Consider the following 12,345-nt stretch of genomic DNA (forward strand, 5'->3'; position numbering starts at 1 on the left):
GGAGTAAGACTCTTCCACCTCTTCTTTTTTGGGATTGATTTTTGCTTTCCAACAGGAGAAATTTCTTCACTTTCAGCAGTCAAGACGTCTTGAACAGAAATGCTCTTTCCAGCAGGAACTTCTACCTTTTTCCGCTTTTTCCTTGCCGAATTGGAAGTGTTAACATAATCACTTCCGTTTTTCTCTAGTTGCTCCAAAAACGCCTCTCCAACATAGCCAACATCATCCTCGGTTAATTTCTTAGGGAGGCGATCGAGTAGCAACTGTTTTTTTAGTGGAAAAATACCACATTTAGCAAAACCAGAGATAAGATTTACAGCCTGATTTTCCTTTAGGCCATTCATAAGCTCATTTAGCAATCCTGGAAAAATGTCTTTAGGGACAGTCTGAAACTTGGCACTTGATTTAGACTCATTCCACTTACGTAGTATGGATCGCCAAACTCTTTTCATCGGCGAAAAGAAGGCCACATCTAAAGGCTGTGTCAAGTGGGTTGTATTAGGCGGTAAGCAAACAAACCTAATATTATGGCTTTCGCACAGTTCCAAAACTCTAATGCTAATGTGGGAAGAGAGATTATCACCAATAATTACTTTAGGCCCAGCTAGGTTTTTGACAGCTGGAAGAAATAGCGATTCAAACCAATCTTCAAATGTGTTGCAGTCAAACCAACCGCTCTTTGTCCGGTTGTAACAGCAGTTTTCTGGACCATTTTCGGTCCAAGTAGACCACAAATGTTCAGCTTTGAATACAACATATGGGGGTAAACATTTGCCTTCGGCATTGCCGCAAAACATTACTGAGGTAGAGCTTTTGGAAAAATTGCAAATATTCTCAACATACTTTGTGCCCCGTTTGCAAATGACCCGTTTACTTCCGGGATCGTCCGTCAAATTTGTTTCGTCATAATTAAAAATAATATGACTCGGCGTCACTTTATCAAGTTCTTTAGCCAAATTTTCCATGTAACAATCAATAACTTCTGCGTTAACCTGAGCTCTAACCTTTTTAATATTTTTGCTAAATCTGGTTGACAGAAGAGGGTGCCGATTCAAAAATCCCTTAGCCCAGTCATAGCCTGGCAAGTTATCTTTAAACTTTCCAATTTTAGTTCCTTTTTTATCAAGGTAGGCTTTAACAGTAAAACGAAAGTCAAGTTCACTTACGGGAAATCCAAAGTCACTTAACCGCACAAGATGTTCTTCAAAAACTTTCTCCTCTTCTGCTGAAAGTCGTTGAAAGTCGTTGTACCTCCTTTTGGTTTTGAGTGTTTACCAGCTAGTTTGTTTTTAATTGTTGATCGAGGAATACCATACGTCTCTTCAGCAGCATGCTGGGTAATCTCCTTGGAATGAATTGCTCTTAAACATTCTTCCAACGTCTCTGAAGAATAGTTCGCATAAGGCCTAGACCCGAGAGTCCTTTTGTATTTTCTAGGCATGTTTGTCAGGGCCTAAAACAATAAAAATGGTACCTATGCATTAGATTGATTTGTTTAAGTTAATAAAAGTGTTTTCGAACCTAAATACATTGGAAAAAGGAACATTTAGATGACACCAACTTAAAAACACTATTTTCTGACCTAGAAAGATGTGGGCTAAAGACACCCTAAAAATTGGGCTAAAGTCACCCCAACACATATTTTTGCTAATAAAAAATAAATCATAAGGAAAACATTTAAATCACATAAACATGATGTTTAGCAGATATATAAAGAATAATTTTTGACACTTACCTATAGCCAAGCTATAAATTCACAACTGTGACGATCAGAAGTTGGACAAACATAATAAGCCCCACACACTACCGGACCAGACCTTCAGACCAGACCGTCTGGCTGCAAGCATGCCGTCTTGGACGGCTCTACACAGTCCCAGACCAAACATTCGTAGTTGAGACACCGTGATGAGAACACCTGTACGTCATGGCACCAGTGTTGTCTAGGAACCAGAAAATAGGTTTAGCTCTTAGTTGTATGTTGATAACTGAGGAAAAACGCCGGAAGAAACGGAAAATATGGGCTAAGCAGTGGCTTCATGATCGAAAAAGGTTTACACACTTAAATCTGTTAAAAGAACTGGACGAGAGTGATTTTAGAAATTTTTTGCGAATGGACGAGCAGTGTTTTACCGATTTACTCTATATGGTTAAGCCTTTCATTGAGAAAAAGAACACTTTATTTAGAAGTTCTGTGAGTGCTGAGGAGAGGCTGATTGTAACTCTCCGATATCTGGCAACTGGGAGGAGTTACGAAGACTTAAAATTCAGTGCTGCTATTTCGCCTCAGCTCCTGTCATCAATCATACCTGAAACCTGTGCTGCAATTTACCACTGTCTGAAGAAGTACATAAAGGTAAATAAACCACACAATATTCAATAACAATTAGTTTATTGGTAGTTTTAAACAACTCATATGAATCTCATATACTGTCCATACACATTGAAACAGTCGTTTAAGTCATTTTAAAAAGTCCAAACAGGACATTAAAAAAATTACAAAAAAATCATACTTATTAGTTGAATGGAACCCAAATGTACGACTATAGTGGGGAAATTAACAGAAAAATTAACTTTTACAAAAATATTAATAATATTCGTGATCGGGATTGTAGTAACCACGAGGATTTTGGATTGAATTTAACTCTGTTATGTTGTAGTCATCTTGTGCACTACTATTGGACTCATTTGTAGTTATTGAAGATGGTGAGGGTGGAATGAAGGGTGGAGATGGGCTTGCAACAAGGGTATGCGATTTTTGAGAAGGGAAAGGAGGTGTTGAACGTTTGAATCTGTGATTATCGTGCATGCTTTGAAAAGATGGGTGTGGTGTTTGAAAGAAATGAGGCGAAGAATTTGGGGCTAGATTAATACATGACATGTCAGTCAGCTTCTCACGCTTTCCATAAAAAATTATATCTGAAATCAATTTTTGGGCAATGGTTTGCTGATCGTTATTGAGTTGGCTGAGTTGTAAGCCAAGCGATTTACCTATCACCTCCCACTCGGCCTCGGTTGCAGACAGTAAATTTTGCACAGAGTCAAACATGGCTTCCTTTTTTTTGTCCAATGCACTCATTTTCCTTTTTCGTGGAATCGGAGCCCTAGTCCCAGCCGGATTTACAATAGTAGAAGGACCTGCGTTCTGCCGTTGGTTGCTCTGTTCTTGCACCACTGCTGCACCACTTCCTGGGTCACCAACTGTTTCCTGAAATTAACGATACCAATTTAGTATGCTTTATTTTCAGATTCCAAAAACTGAGGATGAATGGAGAACTGTTGCACATCAATTTGAGACCAAGTGGAACTTCAATAACGCTGTTGGAGCAATGGACGGAAAACACATAGCTATACAAAAACCAACAGGAAGCGGATCGCAATACTACAATTATAAAAAGTTTTTTAGCATAGTGTTATTTGCTATCGTTGATGCAAACTATCAGTTTATGTACGTAAATGTTGGGGCCAATGGGAGTGTGTGTGATTCTACAGTTCTCCAAAACTCGAGTTTTTACCAGAGACTTATAAATGATGAATTGAGATTACCAGCGCCAACAGCTTTACCAGGTACGAATAAGTGCGTCCCATGTGTTTTCCTTGGAGACTCTGGGTTTAGTCTTAGCCCTTACATAATGAAGCCTTACCCGTTAAAAAATATTACTCATGGGCAAAGAATTTTCAACTACAGACTATCACGAGCAAGAAGGGTTGTTGAAAACGCGTTTGGCATATTAGCATCACGGTTTCGCGTTTTCCTACAAGCCATTGCAATCAATGTGGAAAATGTAGAAGTAGTTGTTCTTGCATGTTGCGCCTTACACAACTACTTGTCTCAGAGAAATGCAATGTACATTAACCCCTTCATCTGTTGACACTGAAGATATTAATACAATGCAGTTACGACCTGGGGATCGGCGTGAGGTGCGGTCCTTGGCACCAATGCAGCAATCAAGTGTAAGAACTGTTTCTAAACAAGGAAAGAACATTCGAAAATGTTTTCTTGACTACTACAACGACAAAGGAGCCCTTACGTTTCAAGAGGATATGTTAAGAGCGCAATAACGTGATTTTGCTAATTGCTTACCACAGCATCCATTTGTGACTCGTCTTCTTCCAGAGTATCCAATCCTTCTCTGATCATCTCCTTCTCTTCCAAGAATGACATGAGTTCATAGAACCAGAGACGTGGTGTATATATCTGGCTGCTGCCAGCTCCAATTGTTTCACTGGCTCTTACCTGCAATGAATGTTTAATTTCAATTATTTTGTTATTATTAGCTTACTATTAGGGGAAATGTATGTTCCCCTTTGTAATCATTATATCCTTATTAAAATACTAATCGTGTGCAAAATAATTTATTTGCAATCCCCATCAGGTATTGTACATAATAAACTGATTTTAAAATACTACTTGGAAGTAATAAAACTGAGGCGAATTTCGTATATGAGAAAGATCGGCCAAACCGTTTCAAAATGGCAGGTATTTTAAAATTAATTTTTCTTTTCCAGACGATAACAGCCACGAGGTTAGTTTTAGACTTATTAGTTTTAGTTCCAGAAATGAAAAGAAGTTTATAAATACTGAGAAATACTCGAATAAAATACCGTTAGGACTGTTTTCGAGTATATTTTTACTGACTATCTACATTATATTAACTTAGAACATGCTTCTATTATGTCTGTACTCATCTCATTACTAACAATAAGATCCCCGTACGAAGGACGGGTACTCAGCTAGTATTAAATAAATAAATAAAAATTATATAAAATCAAGAAGTTAATAAATTATTGGATAATTTATACAAACATCAATGTTGTGAAGCTTACCTTCCTCAATTCCCGTCTGAAACTGCACTTGAGATTTTCTATCTTCTTCTTGAGCAGGTCAATTGTTGCATTCGGTTGGAATTTTTTGTATATCTCCAACAGCGAACCATGTGCTGCCCTCCGTAGATCCCTATTCGCATAGGCATCGCACTTAGTGTCCCACAAACATCGGTTCTCTTTTAGTGACTCAATAAGCTCCACTAAAACCTCTTTTTCAGCTTCATTGTTCGGTTGGGATTGCTGTGAAGACATCACGATGTTGCGCTAGAACAGCAACACTCACTGCAACAGATGGATGAAGACTGTCGCGACGGTCGGCCGTCCGACAGACAGCGCTACACACTCACAGACCGGACAAAAAATAGTGGTGGGGGAACCTCAGACCGTCGGTGGTCGGAGGGTTCAACCATCAGACACGCAGACAGTCTGGTCCGAGAAAATCGGTCCGCAGACAGCCCCACACACGATACGACAAGTGCCTGACACCAGACCAGACGGTCTGGTCTGAAGGTCTGGTCCGGTAGTGTGTGGGACTTTTAACCTTTCACCAAAATTGCAGACAGCTGTGTTGCCAACATTGACAACTGTCAGGCCATAGAGTATATAAGATAGTAGCATAGACTAGAAAGAGCATAGAGTAAGCAGCAAAATGAGCACCATAACATCGAATTTGGTGGGAAATGAAACGAACAGCGTAAGATTGAAAGTTTTTTTTTCTGTTTGGGCCAAAGTCACCCTTAAGGGCTAAAGCCAGCCCGGTTGACGGTACTTAAAAAACTTCTTTCAGGGCTTGTTTCCGAGCTACAACTACGTGTAGACACGTCTTGTAATGCATTTGTCCCTGATCCTTCTCCAGTCGCTTTGCTGTCAAATTTAGGTGTTTTGGAGGTTATGAAAAATGTGTTTAGTTTAGGGGTTTTATCTAATAATTTAGAGGCAGCATCATCTTTGGCCTTTTTTAACTTACGCTTGAAAGCACCACTCGCTGAATGCAAATTTTGAGACATCTTTGATGGACTGATGGACGTCAGTTAGGTACTTTGTTCACTGTTCAGTAATTCACTTCACTCATACTAGGCATACTCACTGAAATACGAATGACTGAACTGTTACTAAACTAAAACAAAAATAGATAGTATAGGTACTAGTAATATACTCGTACTTTATAGATTAAATGTAACAGCACGTTTAAAACATAGCTAGCTGCAGTGTGCCCAGATCAAAAAATGAAAAATCCCCACCCACCAACACGTAAAATCCCCACATGCTGACATAATCTATAAAGAGTACCAACATTGAAATATAATAGATCTCCACAGAATATTTGTTACGTGTATGTACTTAACACATGCATCACTAAGTTTATTGTATAAATAACAAATATAATGTTGATTTTACTTACCAAATAAAACTTATTTTCACATAGGTTTATTCAGATCATTCCACTTAATTCTTTGTCATGGGCTCTCCTCGTGCTTTTGACAGTCTGGATATTAACTTGTCAGCTAATACACTGCATTTTCAATATAAAAGTGTACATTATTTAATTGAATATTTGTCAAAAATTTTAAAGAAATGTTCATGAAGTATAGGCATTATTCACAGTTTTTAATTTGATCTAGTTTTCATAAATTTTTCTTATTGTGTTTTACTATCACTTCTTTAGTCAGAGGAAAATTGTAGCAAATTTTACCATCCTTGCCTACCACATTTTTGGTATGCAGTATCCCCGCTTAGACTTTTGGTTCCTAACTTGTTCCTTGTTTTTGTTTTATTTAGAATGATTGCACTAAATATTCTTTCAACAGTGGCACTACTGTGAGGCAAGGTTAAAAATGTGCCCTACTAGTGCATTTAAAATTGGGAAATGCTTCTTCTTCATTCCCTTCCTGGCAGTTTTTTACTTCCCTCCAGAATTTGAGAGTACTTTTATCTGAACCAGTGTTGATTGAAGTGTTTTCTTAGTTTGCCTCCACTCCCTATCCAATGCAACAATATCCAGAAAGAGAAAACTTTCAAAAGCTTTTGCTGTGGTAGACAAGGACTGGACCTCTTTTAACTTTTTCAGGATTCAAAAACATGAGTTCCTTTAGAGATTGTATATAACTGCTCTTAAATGAAAACCGTGTATAAATTTGATGTGCACATTCAACATAAAAATTTAAACAGTTTAATTTAAAACTTTTTATCTGATTCTTCTAGAAGTCCTACACCTGGCTTGTTAATTGAAGCTGCACACTGGGGGCCAAAGTACACCTTGTCAATGTCATTGTAATAAAAAGGATTTCTGTATTGCAATTCAGTTACATCTTTAGACGTGAAATATTTTGGTTCAATGTAATAGTCCAAAATTGTTTTGTAAGCAGTTGCAATTTTGTTGTAAAGATAATGCACTTTAGGGCTTTTCAGACTGAAACTCTATGTTCATATCAGTCAAAATAGGTAAAATGTGGTCTAGAAACTGGAAATAGAGTTTGTTTATTTGTGTTAGTTTCTCATAAATAGTTTTGGCAGAGTTTGTCTATCAAACATTCACCTTGGAAATACAAATGGAGAGCTGAATATTGTTCCAGTATTCTTTTTACACATGCATGAAAGAGAAAGCCAGCGAGTCTGGCTGGGTTTTTTAAACAATTTATGAGGCTTTAACCTCAACAAATCTTTGGAAGTCTTTAAATTTTTTGTGGCGCTTAGAAACTATACTTAAAATAAGAATATATGTGTCTTACTAATTCTTCAACATCATTCGGCAATTTCTCACAGGCATAAGATGCACAGAGAGCTAGGGAATGACAAATGCACTTCATTACAAAAAGATTTGGAATGTCATTTTTCAAATGAGCCTGCAATGAATTTTTAACTCCCATCATTGTATTTGTGCCATCTGCCGCAAATCCTACCATGTTTTCTTTGGAAGGGAATATTATGTTGTTTAAAAAAGTCTGTTAGTAAGTTGTAAAGGCCAATTGCAGTTCCATCTACTACATTTAAAAGGCACAAAAATTCATCAAGGATTTCATAAATGCCAGTGCAAGTCCTGACAACTACTGCTAGGTGTTTCTCATCAAATCTATCTGTAGATTCATCAACTAAAGTGCTAAACTTATTAGTTTTTCATTTTAGAAACAAGACTATCAAAATCAGTTTGCCCCAAAGCATTATTAATTAGTGCTGTACATTTAGTGTAATCGCAAGACATTTGCCTTTGCTATATTCGAGTCTGGACATATTGACTTAATAAGGTCTATAAGATGGTCAGAGGTTTTGAACGAAATATTGTGTTCAGCAATAAAAGCTGCAATCCTAAGCTCACCTTCCTTTTCCTTAGTTTCTAACAATGTAGGTTAGTAAAGCTCTCAATAATGGTTTTGGTACTTCGGAATGATTTACAATGTTTGGCATGTTTTTCGGTCTTACAGTGTTTTTTAACTGCGGACAAACCTCCTTTGTTATCCTCACCGCATACTTTACAAAAAAAGTACAACTCCCCTTTTTTACTGGGACGTAGCCACTGCTTAAACTCCTCATGTTGTTCCAACTGGGTCGATATTTGTGGGGTAAACTTACGAACTTTGGAGAAGTCAAAACTGAAGTCCTGGAAGATTTTTTGGCCGGGTTCCCTATCAATACTAAATTCGTCACTTTCACTATCAATCGTGCACTCACGAGATGAACAGGGCTTAGGTTCACTCATTTCACCGCACACACTTACACCGAACAGAAACACTGAGACAGAAACAGTTAAGGAGTGAGTCCGTGTTAAACCGTGTCCCGCCCGCGTGCCAACTGGGTGACTGAGACTGACGACTGTTGGTTTCAAAAGATAAATATGCGCAAGTACTAATAATTGTGATTCCCTGATCTGGTTTTTAATAAGGTTCGCCGTGTGGTTCTATAACCGTGCATGCGCTGCACCCAAGTTAGTTTAGTATTGGGAAACTCATTCGTGGTTTCAACCGGAACCGGTTGTTATTATGGTTCTTGTGCATCCTGATTTTCTACTCATCAGCTGTGATAAATTTTATCAGTGTCAATATTTTTAACCTTCCAAAATCAAAATATCTCCACCTAATTCCCCACAAAATCAAAATCCCCACCTAAATCCCCACTTAAACTTTGAAAGCTGTAAAAATCCCCACAGTGGGGGAAAAATCCCCACATCTGGGCATGATGGCTAGCTGTCAAGTGGGAGCTAGCAGGAACATCTTACTGTTGTGTTCGTGTCGTGTCTGCGATTGGTCGTCTGGCGCGGGCGCGGCAACTATACTGAGCGCACGGAAGGATGGCCCTATAGACGGGGCGCGGAAAGATGAACGAAGGCGATCGCGCATTTAAATTACTACAATTCTTGGGTAGCGTAAATTTACGGTTTTTTTTATATTTTCGTTGCGGATAGCATCGCGGTTAACCCGCTCGCGGTAAATCGGGGGTCTAGTCTACTGTACATTGAAAAACTCGTTTTATATGAATAAAACAATTTTATGTACTGGAGGAAAATCTTTTTTTATTTTTGGGGTTTGCAGCCCCTTTAGACCTACGGCCCCTAGGCAGTTGCCTATCGTGCCTAATGGGAAATCCGCCACTGGACATCAGTCTCAGTGAAGAGGAAATCAAGGCTCTCATTGTGACCGGGTACAACAGGCAGACCTAATCTTACTTCCCTCACTTACTCCTCCTGAGTCATCACATCATGCATTGTTCATCCAGTTGCACCTGGAGATAATAAGTTCATCCAACTGATATAGCTTTTTAATTATTGATCTTAATATATTATTTATTTTTTGGCACCAGATGTATAGTGCTGTTGACATGTGGTACACAGGTCTGAACGTGGCTTCATTATAACAATGTCACCACATGTTTCATGCCAAATGTTCCGAAATAATCTTTTTGAAATAGGTTTCTCAGTGATATCATCATTAAAACTTGCAGCATATTTTTCATAAACTGTTCCTACTGTTTCATTTGAGGGTAAAAGTTTCAAATTCGCATTGTACACTGTACTGGCACGACCTGGTAAAGTTAGGGCATTTTGCTCTGCATAGTTGGTTAGAAACCTAACAACAAATACAATTCTGTTATAAGAAGTGACATTTTTTTTCCATTTTACCTGCATTACCATGTGGTTTAGATATTAATCCACTTTCATTGTACACCTTAGTAAGACCTTTGTATCGCTTTATTTTTATGTTATGGGCAAACATAAAAGTTTCTCAACATATTTCTAAGCCTTGAAGAAAGTATGTGCATCTCGATTTCTGTCTCTGAGATCGTTTTTTATGTTACCCAGTTGTCATTGATGAACCACGTGTAAGACAATGTAACTGGTCCAAAATTACCTGGTCGAGTTTGTTTACATGGTTCTCATAAAAATCAAGTTCAGCATAATTTCTTCGCATTTCAACCTGTTCATCGGCCTGCTACTGGCGGCAACAATGTTTTTGGCACCCACAGCCATTTTCTAAAAAGGCTTCAGTTATATTAACATCAATATCTGCATCAAAATCAGGAGGGAGATTATCATATGCATCAGGAACAACAATCAGTGGCTGCCCAGCGTCGTTTTCATTGACAACTTCTTCCTCAACATCCCTTTCTATTTCTATGATAATATCATTAATATTAATATTTTCACCTACATCTTCAAGAGTTAGGTGTACCAGATAACAGCGAAACCTCAGATAGATCGGCAGAGGCTAGATTATTACCGACACCAGCATCACTTTGTTCATCACTAGAGTCATCACTACTTGAGGACACATCACGTTGACAAAAGTACTCTTCATACACTTTATAGTCGTCATCACTGACTTTATCAACACCAAACTCATTAAGAACTTGGGTGGGGTACGATAAGCGGACCCGGTTTTTTATATTGAATAAAGTAATCATATTCTTCACAATCTAATATTCAGATCTCAAATCCTAGTCTATCAATCGATATAAAAGTATCTACAGTCCTTAATAACAATCATATGTCTTAAATTAAAATATGAATTTAATATTTACAGTGATGAAACAAATTATTTTAACCAAATTTAGGAAAACTGAAGGCGACTATATTTGCCCCTCTCACATAGTTGTTTCTTTCCCACAAATTTCATATAATGGGTTTTTCGGTTCGAGTCCAACATGTTGAAGTCACGAAAAATATGTCTTATCATCTTTCAAAGCAATGTTGTGTAGTTTTCTAAAATTGACTCCTATTTTTAATAATCAAATATTACTTATGTAAAATTGATATATTACTCTTCGTGTATTATTTGAAAGTGTTTACAGCTGTTGATATGGATTATTTAAGTTAATTGTTCAAAATAATTAATCACTATCAATTGATTATATCAATGGTTAAGATTAAGTAATATCGTTTACCAATTTCGATATAAAAAAAACCGGGTCCGCTTATCGTACCCTACCCAAGAACTTTTAACACAACCTTTTCATCCATGTTTTACATCACAAGTTTGCGCAGGAACTGGAGGGAGATGGGCAGAAACAGTAATAAAACACAGCAACAAAACAGCTGTTTCGTGTCGGGCATCTGATTGGTTGGTTACAGACAGCAGATACCTGATTGGTTATATTCGGCAGACAGCTTTGTTATTGAAGAAAGTGTTCTTTTGTTAGATGAAAGTTCAATTAGTTATCTGAAATGGCGCTAGAGTGCAGGGAAATGTTGATTTACTAACTATTACACAGTATCTAGAAAAAGGACTCAAAGTCGCTCCATGTTATTTCTCCATAACGACTTTGTGTCCCTTTTCTCATACCTGACAACAATCACTTTATCGATGATTATTTCGATGTTACCAATTAAATATCACTTTACAGTCGATATTACGTTGTAAAGCAGGAGTTTGTGAGGAATAATCGAATGAAAACCGATTATTTTAACCTTTACTCGATTATTTGCTTGTACTGACAATTTTACTCTGCCGACTTTGGGTCCCTTTTCGCTTTCCACATCACATATATACTAATCCCATATGCTAGATGTGAATGGATTAATGCATAATAAATTTTTCACAAAGCATTTAAGTCACATAGCTTAGACATACGACGCAAGGCATAAATTCCAGATGAGATTTTGTTTAAAACATTCTGAACATGATTATTCCAAGATAAGTGTTCATCTATAGTTAGACCTAGAAATTTTGTACAGTTTTCTTGTGTTATAATATAATTACCTACTGTAATTAATGGTTCAATTTTATGTCTATTTTGTTTTGTGGAAAATTTTATAAAGTTTGATTTACTTGAATTCAATAATAAATTATAATTATTTAAGAATTCTTTGACAGCTGCCAAGTCGATATAAGCAGAAATCTCAAGTGTCATCTGGAGATTTTCCTGTCACTATCACGTTAGTGTCATCTGCATATAAACAAATATTGCTAAGAGTGGCATGTTTTGTAATTCCTTTCAGATAACAAATGAAAAATAGGGGGCCCAATATGGAGCCTTGTGGGACCCCATGCCTTATTGTTTGATGACTTGATGCAATTTTTCCTTATATAATTA

General features: G+C 37.3%; 1 protein-coding gene across 1 annotated transcript; it reads right to left on the reverse strand.

Moving 5' to 3' along the window:
* Positions 1-1,881: 1,881 nt before the first annotated feature.
* On the reverse strand, positions 1,882-4,206 carry LOC124370815. Its single transcript, XM_046829112.1, has 2 exons — positions 4,082-4,206; positions 1,882-3,205 (listed from the first exon to the last, which is right to left on the reverse strand). Exons 1-2 carry the CDS (start codon positions 4,160-4,162, stop codon positions 2,585-2,587), a joined length of 702 nt encoding a protein of 233 aa, XP_046685068.1. The 5' UTR covers positions 4,163-4,206; the 3' UTR covers positions 1,882-2,584.
* Positions 4,207-12,345: the final 8,139 nt, after the last annotated feature.

Source organism: Homalodisca vitripennis, unplaced genomic scaffold (assembly GCF_021130785.1).
Source record: "Homalodisca vitripennis isolate AUS2020 unplaced genomic scaffold, UT_GWSS_2.1 ScUCBcl_535;HRSCAF=2780, whole genome shotgun sequence".
NCBI lineage: Eukaryota > Metazoa > Arthropoda > Insecta > Hemiptera > Cicadellidae > Homalodisca > Homalodisca vitripennis.

Coding starts and splice junctions, on each gene's coding strand:
- LOC124370815 (XM_046829112.1), bottom strand. CDS start 4,162: ATGTCATTCTTGGAAGAGAAGGAGATGATCAGAGAAGGATTGGATACT. Junction 3,206..4,081: donor AGTCACAAATGGATGCTGTG/GTAAGCAATTAG, acceptor CGTTAATTTCAG/GAAACAGTTGGTGACCCAGG.